The sequence below is a fragment of the Leiobunum rupestre genome, chromosome 6, assembly GCF_980474605.1.
Source record: "Leiobunum rupestre chromosome 6, qqLeiRupe1.1.hap1, whole genome shotgun sequence".
In the NCBI taxonomy this organism is placed as follows: domain Eukaryota; kingdom Metazoa; phylum Arthropoda; class Arachnida; order Opiliones; family Sclerosomatidae; genus Leiobunum; species Leiobunum rupestre.
In genome coordinates, this window is record NC_143389.1 from 9,437,211 (window position 1) to 9,459,743 (window position 22,533).

At 35.6% G+C, this 22,533-nt stretch overlaps 1 protein-coding gene across 1 annotated transcript; it reads right to left on the reverse strand.

Moving 5' to 3' along the window:
* Nucleotides 1-7,020: 7,020 nt before the first annotated feature.
* LOC149939227 (zinc finger BED domain-containing protein 4-like) lies at nucleotides 7,021-9,045 on the reverse strand. The gene has a single exon (XM_090179066.1). The coding sequence runs from the start codon at nucleotides 9,043-9,045 to the stop codon at nucleotides 7,021-7,023; it is 2,025 nt and encodes a 674-aa protein (XP_090035192.1).
* Between the last annotated feature and the right edge of the window lie 13,488 nt (nucleotides 9,046-22,533).

The following is a 22,533-nucleotide window of genomic DNA, read 5'->3' on the forward strand; positions in this document are numbered from 1 at the left end:
GAAGCGTTTCCGTCAACGGTTAGCGCTGTGTACTATTCGGAATATCAATCATTGGTGGAAATAGACAAAAACAGAGCGGTTTTATTCGATCAAAGCTCATAATGGACTCGCGTCAGATCGAAAGAATCCTGAAGCGTGACCCGTACTTCAAGAATATATTCAGGAGAATCTACCCACCAGATAAGCTACCCAAAATCGTCAAAACATTCCCCTCGCTATACATCGTCAACAGCGACACATCGAAAGGGCAAGGAGAACACTATCTACATTTCAAGGAAAAAGAACACTGAATTCTTCGAAAGCTATAGAAAACCACCAGATTTATTTAAATTTAACGATTTTGTGGAACGAATGGGACTCGACCAATGTATTATGTATTATTATAAGAGATGTTTCAAAGAAGCTGTGTTCATTGGAGATAGGGGAAATTTAAATCTAGAGGAGGGGTCAAGAGACATAAAAGGTTGGGGGGATTTAAATTAAAAAAATTAAATGGTTAAATAAACTGACACCAGGGTAATGTCGTATTCTAAAAATTATGAGTAAATTATAATCATTAATGTAGCTAAAGGCTAACGAAGGACTACGGTACGAAAGCTTCCGAATTATTTTAATCAAAATAAACAAAAATGAAGTAGCAGGTCTTTTTTTCATAAATATTTAAAAAAATATTATTAATTCACCATGGAACAGAAATCTAAATGAAAAATTAGCTAAAACGAGAAATCCAATTACGTTTTTACATCGCTGTAAAGAAAACTACATTCCCCCAAACGGTTTGAAATGTAAAACTAATGTACCATCACTTCGGATCAGAGAAAAAAACATAATCTTTAAATAAATCAATGCCAAAAGAAACCATGCACAATAATACCCGCAAAAGAAGACGTGCCGTTATAAAGGAACTGAGATACCAGGAAGAAGAACTCTGGAATTCAAGGATTGATTATAAACCTATAATCATCTATTGGACCAAATAAAGAGATTCAGGGAAGTGAAATTTAAACAATTTAAAGAAAGCCTCATAAACAAATTTAAAACTTAATCTAGACAAAGTTGCCAAGAATGACAGGTTAGATATTGTAAATATTAAAAATGTAGTTAATTTATCTGACCGGATGCTATCGCACGCAGAACTAGCTTTACTATCAAAAGGTTTATCGTTTGGAGTTTGTGTCCCAAAAGTAGACCTACTTGAAGTGAGTGCGCAAGCCGAAGAACAATTATTAATAATAAAATGCTTTTTATTGGATATCCTTTTAAATCACAAGATGTGTTTACAAAAGGGTCCACAAATTTTAAATTAAAATACACTTATAAGAATTTAATAATTAGTCACAAAAATTTAATTTAAGTCAATATATCAGGGATGGCTGCCTTGAACTTATTTATACTATCAAGAGTTTTATATTTATAATTGATACTATTCCATAGCTTAATGCTGTTAAATTTAGTGCTTTCAAGGTTTCAACGTAAAAATTATTATCAGCACCCCTGGTATTATTCAAAATAGAGGGACATGAAAACCACTCCAGTATATAGTCAGTGGTTCGTAGAGTTTTCACTCTAAACATAAAAATAAGTAGGGCTTGTTTATAAGAATAAGACAGAGTATTAAAGTTAAGAGTGGCGCGAGCTTGTGTAGAAGAAGATCTTTAAGCCATTCCGAGAATAAACTTTGCGCCAGTACTATGAAGGATTTCTAATTTATCCAGGCTGGACTAAGAGGCATTAAAATAAATGATGTTTCCATAGTCGAAAATTGGTTTAACAATTGCATGATACAGTCTTTTAAGATTGATAGCGTCAATAAAACATTGTAACGGTCTGATGGTCCAAAAACGTTGTCTAACTTGGGCAGCGATATTTTCGATATGGTACGTCCAAGAGAGGCCCTCGTCAAACCAAATACCGAGGTACTTGAAAGTCTTTACTCGTTCTATTTGAGTATTAAAAATATGTTGAATCGATTCAGCTTCAGTCTTCTTAGCACGAGATGGACTAAAAATCACAAATTTGGTTTTTGTCATATTAAGAACTAAACCCTTTTGCGTGAGCCTGGTATTTATGTAAATTAGATCTGACTCAGAATTTTGAATCAAGTCCTTCAAATTCTGTCCAGCAAGTAAGAGCGCATCATCATCAGCATACTCATTAGCAGACGCGTTATTAAGCGACTTATGAACATCCGCAGTGTAGACATTAAAGAGCATCGGTCCGAGGACACTCCCCTTGGGAATATCATATTTTACTGTAAGAGGTTCAGATTTTGCCCCTTGAAAATGAACTTCTTGCTGCCTATTTTCTAAGTAGGATTTAAACCATTTTAGCGGGGTATCTTGCATACCCATTTCTTGTAAAGTAATGAGAAGACAGTCATGCCGAAACGTATCAAAAGCTTTTGATAGGTCAAGAAAGATAACAACGACGAACAGTCCTTGAATGAGATTTTTAAGTATTGATTCATTTAAATGAAAAACTCCTGTGATTGTAGATTGATACTTATAAAAACAGTTATTCGAGTTAAGAAAGTCATAAGATTGCCTATACACAGTTTTATCACAGGTTGTTGATAGAGTTGGCAGTACCGATAGCGGACGATAACTGTTGGGATTTTCAATATCTCCAGATTTATATGCTGGGATTATTTTGGCACATTTCCATTCTGTGGGGAAAATCCCTGACTCAAGTGATCAATTTATAATTCTCGCAACAAATTTAGAGGTGACAGATCATCAACCCCAGAAGATTTATTTGGACTTAGGGATTTTAATATTAAGAAAATTTCCTGTTCCGTTACCAACTTGAATGAGTTGAAGGTGGCAGTCGAGGTTGCAGAAGGAACAAAGATGCCTTGGTTAGGACTACCAGTAACAGCATTAATCATTACCCCAGTAGCATTGTGTTTCCGTTTTTTAGTCGGTTATCAGTCGAAACAGTCGGATAGGAGTCGAAGTCGGCATTGAGTCGGTGGAAGACCTTAAAATGGCGTGCTGTCGAAGTTCGACTATTACCCGACAGTCGGGGAAGAGTCGGGTTGCGACTCAAAAAAGTCATTGTGGAAATCAACAAGTAGCGTGATTTTGATTTTACTTTGGGGACCCCGTAGTCCCTAGCAGTTAGAAGTCAGGAGAACAGCGTTGCGAGACATCCTATAATTTTAATTTTTTATTTAAAAAGTTTTTTTAACATACGTCAATGGGTTTATTTAAAACTGAATTTCCATCAAACATCAGTGGGATATCCTACGAAAAATTGAAATTACAGTCAAATACAATTTGTTCAATAATTTGGAGTGGATATTTATTTAAGTTTTAGTCCTTGTGTCTCTAATTTGATTTTGGCTATCTGGCAACGCTGCTGGAACAGAGTTGTTCCATGTGCGCGTACAGTACTTTGTCTTTGTACTGGACACGGCCCCCTGCTCGCGACGATAGCGGCCCCGGCAAAGAATTTCCTCCCCATGTATTTTGTCGACAGCGATTTTCTGTCGCTTGGAGCGCTGGCGTAACAACCAGAATCTATCAAAGAGGCGGGAAGTTTAACATACGTTTCAATGGCGATGAATTTGAATTAGTAAAGCTTTTCTCAACTGTTTTGTCAAATTTGGAGAAATTAGCAACAAACAATAAATAATTACACCTTTTAAGTAGGTAAGTTTTAATTTCCAATATTTTCTTTTTAAGAAATAAGGCAATATTTTGAGTAGTAACATTTTATAGCTAAGCCTAACCATAAATGGTTCAAGTTTTGTATTGGCAATGAGTTTTCAAGTTATTATAACTGTATTTTGCAGTTATTTAAGACTATAGTTATGATAACTACTCATAATGTGGGTCATATTCTCCAAACTTTGTTGTTCTTTATAATTTGCGTGTGGTAAAACATTAATAATTTGCTCAAACTGTATTTCTTTTCATAGAATCAGGTTTTTTTATAAGTGAAAATTACCTTAGTGAAAAAATGCCAGTAAATTGTTCGGTTCCATTGTGTTCATCGACTTTTAAGAAGACCAAAGTGTCATTTCATCAGTTTCCAGCTGATGAAAATTTATGTAAACTTTGGATTAAGAACATCTCTAGGAAGGATTTTGGAGTCAATGAAGCGTACACTTCACATGGAAGAGTGGTTTGTGGTATGCATTTTAAGGAATCAGATTATCATGAAGGTAAAGTATTAAGGCAACAACTTAAATGTATTTTTAGTATACGAGACTGTAGCTTAATGTTGGTTCATTCTAATTACCAGAATTATTAATTTGTTACTAAAGTTTAGTTTTCTAAGTTTTAGCAATACCATAAGTAACATATTAAACATTAGTATGACACTAGGCGACTTCAGATAATGATAGTCTGTTGTGGCTTGATTGCGTAATCTGGGGATTTGGAACCAGAAAGCCATTACTACCTATTACTTTGTGGCATTACATTTTAGCCAATATGCGATTAGTTCTCAAATTCGAATATAACTACCGTCAAAAACAATAAGAATGTTTATAATAAGTTCCAATTCAACTCACTCAGATCTGTTAGTCCTACGGATGTTATGTTTTATATGGTCATTGCCTACGTACTATAATTAAATAATATAGCGTTGGGAGAATAGGAAGTGTCACACTTATATTGTATTATGTTACTTAGGTATTATCAAATGTTCAATCAACTCGGCGCAATCTTTAATAATGTCACAATGTGTTATTAATGGTAAAAAAACTAGTTGAATTAATCAATTACAGGTCAAAAGGTTCGCAGACTTAAAAAAGGAGCAGTTCCAACTGTATTCCAAGATTATCCAAACTACATGCAACCCAAACAAATGGGCAGAAATTTAAGGCCTCCACCTACAAAGATTTTAAAGTCAGCATCAACTTCAACATTTCAAGAAGCTAGAGTCATTCAAAATGCTTCTAGCTTTAAAGAAAAGTCCTTGCCTGAGAAGCCCGTAGAAGTAGATGAAATTGATATTGAAGAATCACTCCAGACATCTACCAATTTGACAAATAATCTAACTCCGAAAGGTCTTGTGCAAATGAAAAGGAACATCAATAGCTTGAGGTGTAAAATCTGGCGACAGAATCAAAAACTGCAAGAACAACAAGAAATTATACTCATTTAGAACCGAACTTACTAAATTTAATAAACTCCCATTAAAAAAGGTTCAAGAACTTATGACCGATGCTGATAAAGAAAATGAAGAGGCGATTTTTTTGCTAAACATAATTTGCAACTATAAAAAAAGCGACCTACATGGAATGAAGCTGCTGTAAGACAATGCGCTTTATGGAACTTTTCATCGCCAAAAGGCTACAGCTACCCCAGGAAATCTGGTATTCTTTCTTTACCATCTAAGCGAACCCTAAAAAGATACGTAAGGGGTATCAATCGAGAAACTGGTGTATCGCCAATTATCAAAGAACGATTGAGACTAGATAGATGAAATGTCCATCAAGCCTCAAGTTATGTATGATAAAAAGTTAGACCGGATCTTTGGTTTGAAAGACACAACAAGACACATTGAAGGCACATTGCCCAGTACATCGGATCAAGTTGAACCCACAAAACCCAAAGATCCAGTGGTTGCCAATCAACTTCTTTGTTTTATGATAAGTGGTATTGCTATTTCGTTCACCATACCAGGAGCTTACTTTTTTTCAAAGCAGCTTACAGGCGTTGAGCTACACCAGCTAACTCTTTTGGTCATCCGGGAAATTGAATCGTGTGAATTTGTCATCCTACGAATTGTGACGGACAATCACAAGACAAATTGTGCGCTGCTGCGTTTGTTGGGTGATGGTCCACGTTCCAAATTTACACCAGCAGTGCCTCACCCTATAGATGGAAGCAGAGTGTTGCACCTTAGTTTTGATGCAAGTCATATTTTAAAGAATGTGAAAAACAAATTTCTATAAACCAAGAGTGAAGAAGGTTCTGAAGATTAGTCAGGAAAGTATGTGATCTGGCTCTATGAACTTCAAAAAAATTTGAACATCAAACCAGTTCGTTGCCTCACAAGAAAAGCTGTAGATCCAACAAATATTGAAAAACAGAGTGTCAGTCGCGCGATGGACGTCTTTTCACCTGAAGTTATAGCTGCTCTGGAATATCTTATGACCTACAGTGAAAGCCATCCACAAGCTTTCAAATTTAGAACAGCAGGACCAACTATTGCATATATGAAAAACATCAAAAAATGGTATGACATGCACAATGTAGCTACCATGAGTCTCGGGTACGAGTCCCGAAATCCAAACAAGTTTCCATTTTTTTCTATAAGCGACGAAAGATTGGCCTGGCTTCAAGATGATTTTCCTCAATATCTGGAAAAGGTTCAGCTGGAATGTGAGAAGAAAGTTCTGACATCAGAAACGTACGAAGCTATTAAGTAGGGTGTGCGAGTCCTGTTTTTTGAAATTCGAGTCGAGTCTCGAGTCTTAGAAACTTGGACTCGCGAGTCCTCGAGTCCAAATATTAAGGACTTGATCGAGTCCTCGAGTCCCAAAGAATTAGGTTTAAAGCTTTCGAGTCCAATACGAGTCCGGAATGTTTTTAACGAGTCCAATTCGAGTCCTAATTTTTATTGAGTTCAATTCGTCAGAAATTTATTTGCCGCTGTTTAAATAATCATTTAATTTGTAAATTTATTAAAAGTGGTTTCTAATTAATAAGTGTGATATATTTTAATTTTTAGGACTTTTATATTTTATTAAATAATAGAAAAATCAGTAATTCAGCAATCAGAATGTTGAAAAATATTTTTTAATTTGATCTTAATTCTCAATGACACAACTTGTGGCAATTGGTATTCAAGAACAAAATTCAAACTATATATAACTATAGAACAAATGAAATGATACTGTTTAGGTTAGGGCTCGACTAGAAAAACTTAACACAGGTATTTCTTTTAACTTATAACAAGTTATCTAGACTATTACCAATTTAATTTTATACCACATTCTTTGATATAATCAAACAAATAATGTAACTAATAGTCTAGTCCATTCCTATTCCTATTTTTGAGCAATTACTTCAGCTGACGCTTTAAGTTTTCATGCAAAACCGTTAACTGTTCCACATGATCTGGAAGGAGTGCAGCTCTCTTTGCAGTTACTATATTCCCAGATCCAGAGAACATTCTTTCACTTGCTGCTGAAGACGCTGGAATCGACAGATATTTCTTTGCTAGCTTTGCAATAAATGGAAATTTATCTGTCCTTCCCCTCCAATAATCATGTATCTTGCAATCATCACTCTCAACTGGTTCTTCTAAATAGACATTCACCTGGTCACTATGGCTTAAGTTCTTCCCTCTATTTTTAACCACTTTGCTAGTCTTCTTTTGAATGTTTTTCCAAATACCAGACTTCTTGGGTTGTTTTGCATTCTTGTTAGGCTCATTGTCTCCCTGTACTTGCACATTGCATGCAGCACCTGGTTCACATTCAGCTTTCAAAAGCATAGACGCTACCTTCTTCTCATCAGGTTTCAAAAGAACTGTCTTGATGCGCGGATCCAAAATCATTGACAATAGGTACAATTTTTCATTTCTGTAATCAGGAAAACGCATTTTCAAATTAGCCAAGAAGGTGTTTGCAATACTTAAATGGAGCATTTGAGGTAGAGAACCCAATTTTGAAAGTTCATTCTCTAAAAAGTTTAAAGCTGGGTAGACAAGGTTTATGGTTGGGTACTGTTCAGCTGATAAATCCCTTGTGGCAGTCTCGAAAGATTCCAATACCTCTAGAAGAGCTTTAATAACTATCCAGTCATACGAAGTAATACGAAGATTTGATTTGCTTGAAGCAAGTGCTTGGCTGATGGGCAACTTAAGCTCATACATCCTTTCCAACATGTAGAATTGACTGTTCCACCTGGTCTTACAGTCTTGAATGAGCTTTTTCACTTTCGCCTCTGGTACACCGAGGAGTTCAACTTGGGCCTGATCTAACATTCGACTTGAGTTTAAACTGTGATTAAAATGCCCAACAACACTTCTACATTTAGTTAAAATAACGCCAATACTATTAGGTGACTTCGCTCCTTCCAGGCACGTTTTCTGAAAAACACCTTCCACCACCATTTGTAAAGTGTGACAAAAACATTGGACGTGTGTCCAACTTGATTCCATTATTGCTTTCCTCATATTAGCTGCATTGTCTGTCACTATGTAAATAGGAATTGTGTCCAAATGGTCATCAGTCATTATGGTTTGAAGGTATTCGTGAATTGCGCACTGAATGTTTACAGCTGTGTGCTCTTGGTCAAACGGCAAACAAGCCAAGGTTATAACTTTGAGGTTATAGCTGCTGTCGGTGTAGTGGCATGTGATACTCATGTAAGAATCTATCGATCTTGATGACCAGAAATCACAAGTAAATGAAAATGATTGCACCTCTTTGATTGAATTGGTGATTTCAAATTTTATATCAGCCATCATTTTGGAGTAAAGGTCAGGTACAAATTTCCTGGAAAATTGGCTCCTTGAGGGAATCTTGTATTTTGGCTCACATTGGTAGATCACATCAATAAAACCAGGATCTTCCACCACGGAATAGGGCTGGAAGTCTAGAGGAATCATTTGAGCTATACTTTGTGTGATTGCCTTAGCTCTAGGGTGACTGGGAGAATATAACGTTGGTTTTGTATAATCTTGAATAGTGGTTTGTCTGCTCATATTATAGCTCTTTTCAACATCCATAAGTGTGGAGTATTCTACTACATGTTTGAATTGCATGTGTTTCCTCATACTTGAAGTATTGCCATGTTTCGAGTTAATAATTAAGTTACACAACTTGCACTGTGAACTGCTTCCATCAACTCTCTTATCAAAATAATTCCACACTGCAGACTTCAAGACTTTACTCCTCTTCCTTGAATTAGACTCATTTGATGCCAAGGCTTCAGGCCTACCACTACCACCCTCATCTTTATCTTTCTCTTCTGTAGTTTTATTATCGTCATCGTAATTTTCGTAATTTTCAGTTAAAGATTCATCAGACCAATACCCATCGGGTGGTAAAATTTCCTCGACAAAAGGTGCTGTTGACATTTCACGAACTTTATTAATTTTTGAAAAACTTTACTATCTTGAGAAACTTGAGATAATCTAAGTAAAACAGGACGAGAGCAAAAAACGACTTTGTTGAAGATTTGGGAAAGAAACTAAAACTAAAACAACAGGCAACCTCAGGCACACTCGACGCCGTGACTCATAACAAAACAAATCGAGAACTGCAAAACCGCTACCGCAGCGCCATTTCGGAATTAGTTGAAAGTCGTATGAAAGTAAAAAAATATCAAAGTGATTTTTTGAAATTATTTATATTGGACTCGCCGAGAAATAATGGACTTGCCGAGTAATAATGGACTCGCCGAGTAATATTAGACTCGCCGGGTAATTTTCAAATTATCTATTTACTCGAGTCCGCTTCGAGTAATTATGTACCCTTTTCGTGGGAATCGGGTACCCGTGCGAGTAATCAAATTACGTATTCCGAGTCCGAGTCCGAGGTACTCGGACTCGATAACGAGTACTCGCAATTTTCGAGTACTCGCACACCACTACTATTAAGCTTACTACAGCTTCTACAATATCTTGCGTGTCCTACCTCCTTAAATCTGGTTTTCAATTCATCTTGACAAGAAAACTCACTAGCGATGCCATTGAAATGTTCTTCAGCATTCTTAGGCAAATGGCGGGAGGCAATGACATGCTTGATGCAAGAGCCACCATTTTCAGTTTGGAATCCATTCTTAAGAAAGGTACACTCTCAAAAACCAAACCGAAGACATCTAACGTTCCCGACGACAGCTTCATAGATTTACCAGCCATGATTGACACTAGACTAGAAGAATTAACAAATATTTCAAATTCCTTTGCAATCCAAATATCATTACCAGCCGAAGTAACTGACTTATTAAATGCTTTGGATGGGTACCCAGATACCCCAAGATCAACCTTAAGACTTGCAAGTATTGCATACTTGGCTGGTTATGTTGTTCAAATCTTGGAAGAAAAGCAATTTTGCCAGTTATGTATAGAAAATATTTCACAAACAGATTCCAATTCACCATTAGTTGGACTGATTAAACTATCAGACAGAAACCTCAGGTACCCACGGCAGTGTTTTATCATGCTTATGGCAACAGTAACTACATTTGTTGAGAGAGCGGTACCGTATCTTCGTGACTCACCTAGAATATGTCAGAACATTGAAATTAACTTGATGCTCAAAATTTCTGCATGTCCTTACATTCAATGTGATATTAATGTGGACCACACCACTCAACTTGCAGAAATTATTTGCACTAAGGTTGTACCACCAATTATTACCAACATCACCAAAACACTTTCTGCCCGATATGAGAAAGTGAAAGAACTCGTTCACAAACCTATTTCTCGAAAGGTTTATAAGTTGTAATTTTACTCCACTTTTCCTAAAAAAACACAACTTCTGGCAATTTAAGTGCTAGAATTAAAGAAGAAGTAATAAGAATATTTAGAGATTATCAAGTAAGTATTATCAGAACTTCATAATATATCTCTTATGAGATAAATATCCATATTCTTTTTATAAATATGAAATGTACCTTGGCTGGCAGTCAATGGGCAACAATTTAGCACCAGATCAAGAAAATATACAAACCAACTAATCCGTAATATACTAATTTCTTATTTGAACTTAGTACTTGTCACCTATAATAGAAAAAAATAGGTAATTCATAAAATAAAAAAAATTCTATTGGGTTAATATATAATCCTGAAATTTACTGGGTGTATTAAGAAGTTTTTGCGAAAAATGACTAGATCAAGCAAATTGATGACCCAAAATAATCAAGGTCTAAGGATATAAAACACAAGTCTACGGGAATTAACTTAATTAAAATTTTATCAATTTTAATGAAATTTTGAAAGAAGCTCTAATTCTAAAATTTCAGGTTAAAGTGGTGGACTATTTAACTACCACCCGAGCCTCTAACCCTGGCTAAGATTTAATAGTGAGGTTAATGTTTCAAACAATTAATACTAACAGTATATGGGAAGTGGATACCTTTCACATAAGAGATACATTATAAACTTCTGCTATTATTAAAGCTCATACAGTTTTGTTTTTTATTTAAGATCATCCATAATTTTTCAACATCATCCATTATATCTCAACATTATCCAGTATATCTCAACATTATCCAGTATATCTCAACATTATCCAGTATATATCAACATTATCCAGTATATCTCAACATTATCCAGTATATCTCAACATTATCCAGTATATCTCAACATTATCCAGTATATCTCAACATTATCCAGTATATCTCACCATTATCCAGTATATCTCAACATTATCCAGTATATCTCAACATTATCCAGTATATCTCAACATTATCCAGTATATTTCAATATCATCCAGCGTATTTCAACATCAACCAGTATATCTCAACATCAACCAGTATATCTCAACATCAACCAGCGTATTTCAACATCATCCGGCGTATTTCAACATCATCCACCGTATTTCAACATCATCCAGCGTATTTCAATATCATCCAGCGTATTTCAATATCATCCAGCGTATCTCAATCTCATCCAGCGTATCTCAATATCATCCACCGTATTTCAACATCATCCACCATATTTCAATCTCATCCAGCGTATCTCAATATCATCCACCGTATTTCAATATTATCTACCATATTTCAATCTCATCCAGCGTATCTCAATCTCATCCAGCGTATTTCAACATCATCCACCATATTTCAATCTCATCCACCGTATCTCAATATCATCCACCGTATCTCAATATCATCCACCGTATTTCAATATCATCCAGCGTATCTCAATATCATCCAGCGTATTTCAATGTCATCCAGCGTATTTCAATATCATCCAGAGTGTCTCAATATCATCCAGCGTATTTCAACATCAACCAGCATTCAATCTCATCCAGCGTATCTCAATCTCATCCAGCGTATCTCAATATCATCCAGCGTATCTCAACATCTGGCTAATTTATATTATATATTTTTTTTCATACTGTTTTCTGTTGCTTCCAATTTGAAGTGTAATATATTTCTAATATTAGTTGGGGACAGTTCATTAAATAAATTAATACCTCTATAAAAAATCGACTTTTTTTAGTTTTAAAGTTTTCGCTTACTAGTATACATTTTTTTCTTGCGTTATATGTTCGGTTATTTTTGGGTATTTGATTTTCAAAAACATTACATGGGTATATAGTTAGTGATTTATATATAAAGTTTAAAGAACATAGATCAGATAATTAAATATATTTAAGAAATTTAACAAGGTAAATATGTTTTGTTGGGGCATAGAAAGGTTTATTATCTATTATTCTCTTTTGTAGCCAAAAGATTCAATTGACATTAGTTGATGAAGTATTTCCCCATATAGTGATACAGAATGATATACGAGAATAAATTAGCACGTGGTACAATTGTTTACAAATATTTGTGGTCAGGTTGGCACGATTTTTCTTAATTAAATAGATATTATATGATATGGTTTTAGCTAATTTATTTATATGAGTGGTCCATAATCTTGTGTACATAATCAAACCCAGATATTTAACTTCCTTAATTTCTCTAACATTTATATAAATTTTATTTTTTGGGACATATATAAATATTGAATAGAATAGGGACCCCACATTTGATTAGTTTTTATGAGATATTTGGTTGTTTACCTTAGTTTGGGAGTATCTATTGTTTAAATAGGATTGAATCCAATCATGGCTTTTTCATGTACTTCTTAGGCCAATATTTCAACATCATCCAGCATTTTCCAACTCTTAATTGTAAAAAAAAAAATAATAATATTTTAGTTTTATAATCTGCATCATATTTACTACTTATTTACTTAAGTTGAAACTTTGTAAAACAACTTACTATCAAAGAACTGTAAGAACAAAATCGAAAAACAACAGCTGATAAGCGGACACATGACTAGTTCTTTTGTTTACATTATTAACGTCGACAGCGTCTTCTTTGTCTGGTTTTCTCGGCGCGTATTTTGATTTAAAAAATATCCAAACGTATTTTACTTATTTATTAATAAGTAATTTAAAGATTACGGAAAGAAATTATAACCCTAAAATTACACAATTAGTAATAATTAATGAAACTCTAAAAATTGGAACGTTTTCGCCATATACTCCAGCCATATCTTAGTTGTTACGTCAGCGCCAAAGGTCGATGTAGGAAAAAAGTTAACTAATTTCACTTTCGCAATTTCAGTCGATCGCCGGGGCCGCTATCGTCGCGAGCAGCGTGAGCGCGTGCAGGGGCCGTGTACTGGACTACTGGAGGAAGTTTCATGCTCTTCGCATAAAGGTCCTTTGTGCACTTGCGGGATTTAAGGTAACATTGATTATTTTATTGTTTAAAACCTATTTGTTGAAAAGCAGGTTTATGATGTAGAGTTTTCGATAAACATAATTTAATATATTTCTTGTGTAAGGCCTAACATTTGCCAAATAAATTCATCTTGCTAAGCCTATGAGACCATAATTTTAGACCCGTATCGCATTAAGCCTAACTTTACAGTAACGGTAGGCCACATGGGTGAGTTAATAGCAACTTGCCATGGTGAGTTGGTTAAAAATTTAACAAAACTTTAATCTGTATTTTACTTAGGTACACCTGTTTCGTGATTTAAAATATCTAAGGCCATGATCTAGCTAAATAAACTAAAAACCGGTTTTAAAAAATGTATTTTCTGTTTTTTAATCTTACCTGCTAGACACCCAGTTATTTTTATATGTTAATTAAATATCAGGTATAATTAATAATTAAAAGTCGCGTATAATTAAATAGGTGTATGGATATTTTGGAATAATTGGTAAGAAGTTATGGAAGGACTTATTAACACTGAAACAGAGAAAAAAGCAAGTCATTTCGAATCCTCCGTTGGACACAAACATTTTTCATTTTCTAAGATTCAATCTACTTTATCATGCCACAATCAAATTTTAAGGGCCTTTTATATTTCTGGTCTGATATATCAGTCTGTAACTGAGAAAGCTAACATTTTAATGTAATAACTCAATTTATTTAAATTTTTAATGAAAAAATGACAAATTTAGATTGTTAATAATAGTGTATTTAAACAAGTCCAAATATAATTTTGAGGGTTAGAGTTGATATTTCTGGTCTGATATATCAGTCTGTAACTGAGAAAGCTAATAGCACTATGTGTTAGAATTAATTTAATTTCTATTCTCCAAATTTGAAAACTTTAGTTTGTTAAATCCTCTATCGGACACCAAAATTGTAAATTTTCCAAGATTCAGTACTTCATCATGCCACAATCAAATTTTAACTGTAAATTATCATATTTCTAGTCTGATTTATCAGTCTGTAACTGAGAAAGCTAGTAGCAAACATATTTTAATGTAAAAACTCCATTTATTTAAATTTTAAATGAAAAAATGACAAATTTAGATTGTTAAGAATAGTGTATTCAAACAAGTCTCATTATAATACAATTTTAAGGGTTAGTTGATATTTCTGGTATGATTTAAACAAAAACATACTAAATATATTAAGATTATTCTAGTATAAAATAGAGGGAACAATATTTAATTTAATCATTTTAATGAACCCATAAAGTATCTTTTTTTTTAAACTTTAATTATCGCAATCATACACAGAATTGAAACTAAATAAACTTTTTTTGTAGACGCTGTACGTTCTAACCACAAATGTCTTCGTGCAACCGACAACGAAATAGAGCAACTGATTAAGGATTGGGTAAAGGGACAGAAATGGCGGAAGGAAGAAGTGCACAATTGTCGGCTAATCTCAAATTTGCTGGAAATAAATAAAAACAAAGAAATTTTGTTTTAAACTTTTGTCTATTTTTAACTTATATTACAATTTAAAAGTTGGCTTGCGTTCTTAAGAGTAGTGGGTAAATGCGTTTCTAGAGTAAGCTTGAAATTGGTAAGCTTTTAAGCCGCTTATAGGCAGAGCAATAAATATACTTTTTAAGTCGGCTCGAAGTTGGAAAGTCATCTAAAAGTCACTCAAGCGTCCGTTTAATCAGTATCCGTTTAAACGTCGGGTCAAAGTCGACCAGGCTTCTGAACAGTATCTCAGCCGACCACTTTATTAGTATCCGTTTTAGAGTCGGCGCGAAGTCGACAAGGGCTCTTAACAGTCACGTAGCCGACTGCTTTATCGGTGTCCGTTTTAGAGTCGGCTCGAAGTCTACGAGACTTCTGAATAGTCTCTCAGCCGACCGCCTTATCAGTTTCCGTTTTAGAGTCGGCTAACAGTCCACCAGTCTTCTTTACCGACTGTCCATCGGCTAGCCGTTGCCTCGGACATCGAGTAAGGCGGGCCGACTTTGCAAAAAAGCAGGCCACCCGACTCTTTTTTGCTACTGGGGTAGTCTTTCAGCAGTCTGATTAAAAGTAATATTAAATAGAGTCGCGATTTGTTGCGGCTGTTCTAGCCCTAATTGTGTCTTTGTCCAAGAGCGCCGAAGTATTGGTTTTAGTTTTAGAGTTTATATATGGTTTAACAGTTTTCCAGGAATTTTTCTGTAAATCACCTCCATTGTTGAAAAGTTGGTTTTGAAAGAACATTTTCTTTTCATGCCGAATCATCTTATTAACAAGGTTACGTTGCCTTCTGAATGGCTCATAATAATGCGAATCTGGGTAGGAATTACTTTTCCTTTTCAGTACATCACGTACATGCATAATATATTTAATTTTTGAATAGGCCTTTCAATGAAACCTGTTCAGCACTCGCCAAGGAGTATTATCATTCCGCGCCTGGACTAACAGATTCCTTTTTGTATAGTATTCGGCACTTGGGGTCGCATGGTGCCTGAAATAAGGAAATATTTTTAACGCTGTAAACGTTAGGCCTAAGTTGGAATTTGCCTTCAACATATTCGGAGATTTGAGCATTAACTGTACTTTTGCTGGTTTTGGTGTTTTATTACCGTCTAGTGGCTCCATATCTTCTCTATTTAACTGAACACTAGAAATGATTAAGTTATTTACATGAGATTTATTTCATTTAAATAAAACTTTAACTTACCCAACGTTAAATATCTTAACGAAGGACCACTGAGAAGCAAGAACGGTAACCCCGCTAACGCGTGTGCCGAGGCTTACAGTTTAAAGCGAAATCTTCGATTGAAGTTGGCTGTTTCAAAGAGGGTTGGCTGTACAACTACCCGATAAAATCTGGTAGCCGTGTAACAGAAATTAAATCACCTATTTCCGGTTTTACGCGGCGGGCGGGATGGAAGGGGGGCGTAACTTTTATTGAAAGACCTATTGATCCATGGAGCACTGTTTACTACAATATATTTTAGCCTTTTCGGCGCATACTTGTCAAGCGTGGTATGTATTAGATCAGTTAAGATTCGGATTCCTTGAGAGGAAGAAGTAAAAGAGTGTAACTGTGAGTTTGCATTAGTTTGAAGATCCCATACAAAATTATCAGGATCCATTTTAGTAAAATTTCTTATGGTACTGATTTCTTTGTGCAGAACACGCGCTTTCTTCTCTCTGTTGGTAATGATCATAGAATGGTCCGAGAAACCTATGGTAATGACTCCAGTCTGTTGGAAGCGATCCGGGTAATTAGTAGGGCTCGGGGTTTTCTGATCATTTCGATCGAAAAATTCAGTGAACTATAAATAATCGGACAATTTACAGATAATTTTCCGAATAAATGTCTCGCAGGTTTCTCCGATGACATTTTAGTTCAAATAAATTTCATATTGTTTAGCTGATTAAGTTTTTATGTATATAAATATAACTGGTTTTTTAAACATAATAAGTTTATCATTTCCTATGTTTTCGAAAATATATTTTACCCGAAAAACCACGAAGAGCTTTAGCTATTTAATTTTGTAACTATTATTTTATTTTTTAGAAATAACCAAACAGATTATAGGTTCGTAATAGAAAGAAATTGAACATATTTTCGAGAAAATAAAACATCGTCTTTTTCAACAAATTTTACCGTCATTAATTAATCAAAAATATTTTTCAAATCAAATAGAATGCTATTTTAAACGAACAACAAAACATATGTAATTATCCAAATTCTGTATTACTCGACTAAATTTATTTCAAATAAATTGAATAAGTCGGGTAATAATAATCTAAATTCAATATTCTTCGGCTCAAAGCAAATAACATAAATTCCAATTAGAAAGGCTAGAAATGAAATAAGATGTATGTACTTTGACACATTTCCCTTAAATATTGGGTTATGAAAACGAAGTCTTTGTCTTTGGAGACATTAGAACTTTCTACAGTTTTAAATACTGAACACCCACCAAATTAATGAAGCAGGTGTCGTGCTAAAGTGGCTGAACTGGTCTGGAAGATCTGCAGACCTAAAAATTATAGACCCTATCATATCCTAGGGCCTGGAGTCAAATATAAATGTATCGAGAGGGTGGGCATCTGTACTTGTACCGGTTGAAGAAACCAGGTGGTACTTGTACCGGTAAACCAGGTGGTACTTGTACCGGTTGAAGAAACCAGGTTGCGGCTTGTTCCTCGGTAGCTTTATCTATATCTGGTACCGAAGCTTCCGCCATCGTAACGCGCAGTTAACTGCCGAAAACTAAATAATTCTAGCGTTTGACAAATGTAGTTATATTGTTATAAGAAACAAAAGTTCAAAAGTCCCTTTTCCGACAAAAGCTAATTTATATAATTTTTGTACGATTGCCGTTTCTCTTTATCGAAAAATAGCTATATTATCTAAATAAAGAACTTGACCGAAAATCATAAAACAGTTAATTTAATTAACGAAATAAAATGAGTTTACACATTAGTTTTTATTTGGTTGAAAAATTAACTGTTTAAAATAAGATTGACAAAAATAACTTTTGTTTATCTAAGGAATTCTATACTCGTAATTAAAAGTATTAAACGATAAATAAACGGTGATAAAATTAATCAAAATATGAAGTGGTTAATTTTTTCGGATAAAAATATTCGAATAATACGAAGAACATCTTTATTCAAATAATAATTTATCGGATAAACTGGAAAATTTTATTTATGGATAAAAGTTTACCAATCCCCGAGCCCTAGTAATTGGTATAAATGTGATCAATAGTAGTTGCAGAAGTTGCTGCGTGAATTTCGAGGGCTGGGGGTATATATATAAAGCCAATAATAACGCTAGCAGAGTTCATCTCAGAAAATGTAAGCCAGAGAATTTCCAGTGGAATAGCTTCCATATTCTATACGCTCATTAATTATTTTTAAGGGGATATGATTCTTGGAGTATACGCAGATACCTCTACCCTTCCTACTTAAAGTGTTTAATCTCCGAAGATTGTAGCCACTGATTTCAAGAAAGTTATTTGGTTCGTCTTCATGAAGCCAGGTTTCTGAGTAGGTAGAAATTGTCAGTTGAAAGGCGGAGGCGGAAGAGGTGGAGGCGGAGGCGGAAGAGCGAAATGGGGAGAGAGAGGGAGATTCTAAAACAATGCACAGAGATCTGAACTAAATATAAAGGGTGATGGACAGAGAACCGATTACTAAATATAGAGGGAGGAGAAAATATAAGTCTGAAAACTAATTATTAATTTCATGGTTTTTTTAAAACAAATTTATTTCAACTCCTCCAAAATATTTATACAAAATACGCATTTAGATAATGCGTATTTATACTGGTCATTATGATTTTACCGACATTATCTAAAATTGCTTGCTCGTCTTTTATAAGGCGGGAAAACTCGGAGTCTGAAAGTTGAAGGTCACGATATTCGTTTCGCCTCGTTATCATTAGTGTCATAACGTCATTCAGTATAGCGACCCCGTCAGCGTTAGGAGTTAAATGGGGGCTATAAGAGATAAAAAAATAATAATAATATATTTATAAATATATATATTTTTTTTTCCTTTTAAATTCTTACTCAAAATCCATGTGATCAGAGACAATCCTACACATTGTGTCCAGTAATTTCCGAAATCGTGGCCATGGCTCCAAAAAAGCGCGTAATTTCCGGGTTACGTACCTCCCATCGCAGTTCTTGGTAGCCATATATTGTTCGTCTACATCATCAACGCTAACGAAGATAGTAAATTATATGAATAAAAATGAATAAAATTCAATAAATAAAAAATTAATAGTTATTAAAAAAGTAAACAAAATTAATAATTGTTATTTAAAAAATAAATAAAAATTTAAAAAAATTTAACAAAAGAAATCTTACACATTTCCCAAATCGGAGTTTGCGACCGTACTAGCGTCGTCATCCACTTCAATGTATGCTACGTCCATCGGAAGATTGGTAGTAATAAATCCCTCGATCTAAGTTGTAGATTTTGTGGTTTTCTCAGATTGACCACAGGTTTATATTCACATATTTTCGGATATAAGCAGTTCCGGTAAACTGAAGGTTTCGATCATGTTTGTAAGATGGATGTTCCTACTGGCAACCCTGTTTACCCGGATATTGTCGCTTCCAGCAGGTAACTCGGAAAATTGGAAATTCCGACCATCCACCTGGCGTGCAAGCACTACCGGATATTAGGGTTCCGGTCGTTCGGTATAAAAAGAGCGAACCAAAGTTATGGGCATCAGTCTTCAAGATTCGTGCAAAAGACTTCGAGTTCACACCACTCCTGCGATTTCTGCCGCCCTAAAAGTTTCTCTATTTGTAAGTATATTTCATAAACATTTCTTTTTCTTTAAATTATTCGTTTAGCATTTTACTTTTATTTTTTTTCCATACTTTAATACACCTAGTATTTCCTTTTTTAAATTAACTTAAGTGCTTAGAAATTATTTTTGTAAAAATTTGCTCTGTATAAATATCTCATATATATATTTCTTGTTTCAGCGTAACCATGAAAGCAATCATAGTAGATGCGGAATATTTGACTGGTCGTTCAGATGAAGGTGGACCGACGAAGATATCTCAAAAATAGCGACATTTACCTTTGCACCACCATACAGCGAAGCAATGCTTTCAATCAATTGCCGTCAACAGAATGCATGGACGAGTAGAAACATCAGTGGAGTTTCGTGGAATGATGGTTTCACTTCATATAGGATGATGCCTAAGTGCGTTAAGATGATGGTTCGAGACTACGACGTCGTATTTTCGAAAGGTAACGAGAAGTGCGCCCTTTTGTCGAGCATTATCCAGCGTGAAGTGAAGGACCTTAATGATGTGGGTTGTCCAAAATCAATCATCTTAGATAAATCGCCTATTGTTAAATGCTTATTCGATCATCAAACGGCACGTTTCTGCGCACTATAAAAATGTACCATTTACGCCGACTGGGTGTACGAAAATATTGTTGAAGTGGTTTCGAAGATTTTTTAAATAAAAATATCTTATAACTGTACCCTGAATTATATTTTGTTATAAGCACACTATCCTACAAATACGTAATATATTTTACCTAAAAATAGGGAAGTATACACTCTTTTTAGAAACGTTTACTGGGCGCCGCTATTATCGTACTAGGCATCCGACAAGCAAGCGCTCTACCACAGACATTTCATCCCCCAAAAACCGGTTTTTTCATCACCCTCCCCGTAGACTGTAAGGCAATGGCGGTCGATTGGGGTGGCGTGTTTAAGAGTCTATAGGCAGATTTACTGACTTATAACTAGGAAGAAAGTCCCATTGTGACAGATGGCGATACAAGAACGTTTTTGCTGTAATTTAAGAACTATTGACACTATCACACAATTGAAAGAAACAAAAACATTTCCTAGTAACTAGTTAATTCGTACCTCTGTAAAGGAAACTCTCCATCGAACGAACAGTAAACCGAGCCGTTTATTTTTAAATAATAATAAGTGGTGAACATCTTTTGACAGGGGTAAAATGATTTTTTTTCTTGGTGCTAACTAGTTAAGAATTAGTATTTAATTTGAGAAATTTTTATTACTTATTAAAACTTATTCTACAATAGCCCGACAATTTTATGTATTTACTTATTTATGTAATTATTCATAATTAAAAGTGTATAATGTACACACCCACAATCCTTCCCTGTAGCAGGAAAGGGGCGTAAAACACGAACTAGAAGCTAATATAGTGTAGGAAATATTCCTTCGGAAACAAGCATCTGTAACTTTTATAATAGTATATTAAATCGGAAACAAGATATGCTAACTACTATAGTAGGAAATATTCAATCGGAAACAAGTTCAGGCATATTTACACCTCACCGGATACAATCGGAAACAAGTATCCGAGTGCCCTATCTATATAAAGTTGAGGTGATGGTCAACTTGGCGTATTCAGTCTCTGAGTCTTCTCCGTGACCATGTTCGCTTGCAACGTTTGTTCTTCATCTTACACCAATAAATGGGGCCTCGATCGACATTTCCAGTCCAAGCACGGTAATTTTTCTTTTAAATGTTCTGTATGTGACATGTCTTTTACGCGAAAGGATTATTTAACCCGTCATAGTCGGACACATGCCCCCTCTGTATCTCTACCACCCACGGTTATTCAAAGTCGACTTGAGGTTACCGAGCCGTCAGGGTTCGCGTCCGAGGTTGCAGGTCCATCGAGGTTCGCGCCACCGTCCGCGGCTGCCAGCCCATCGGGGTTCGCGCCACCGTCCGCGGTTGCCAGCCCATCGGGGTTCGCGCCACCGTCCGCGGTTGCCAGCCCATCGGGGTTCACGCCACCGTCCGCGGTTGCTAGCCAATCGGGGTTCGCGCCACCGTCTGCGGTTGCCGGCCAATCGGGGTTTGCACCACCGTCCGCGGTTACCGACCCATCGAGATCCGTCGGACCACCACAGATTTTACCTAGGGTATCTACTACTTCTGGTCAAGATGTACCGATACTCCTCACTGTACGTCGCAAAAGATCTGCGTCTCCAATCCCTAATGAACTAAAAAGACTTCGTGCTGGTAAGTTTTCATTAAACGTCCCACCACGAAGCGACGATGACGAAGGAATACCCGAATATTTGGATACCCTAGAAACCGCGGTACCAGAGACAGACGGTGCTACACGAAACGACGAAATCCCCGAACTTCTTAGCGAAGATGACGAGGGGATATCCGAATATTTAGATACCTTAAAAGGCACCGAACTTCAACCGCCTGACCATCAACTGGCGCCAGTTCAACCACCACCCCCACAACAAGACGTCCCACCCATCGTAGAAGATAATCCGGAGCTAGGAAACCATCCTGAAGCAGACCATCCCGAAGTTTATCAACCTGGACAGTTAGAAGAAATAAACGCGTTAGGCGACGCTATCTTCGCCGCTCGAATCACAGCACCTGATGACGTTACGGACCCTACGTTATTCATTAACCAGCACCTTGCAATCTTGGAAAACTACCTCCGGAATAAACTCACGCAGAAAGCCGGCATAAAATGGTATTTAACCATTCGGACTCGATACACTCGTCAACTCGCTAACTCTGAAGCCGAATCTACTCCATATTTTAGAGGATACACTCACGCTACTTTGATGGCAGACGTTATTCTGGGTCAAATAGATTCTAGCATAAAGAAAATTGCCGAATCTATGGCGGAGTA

What these genes read in the sequence shown, in the direction of transcription:
- LOC149939227 (XM_090179066.1), bottom strand. Translation starts at nt 9,045, where the DNA reads ATGTCAACAGCACCTTTTGTCGAGGAAATTTTACCACCCGATGGGTAT.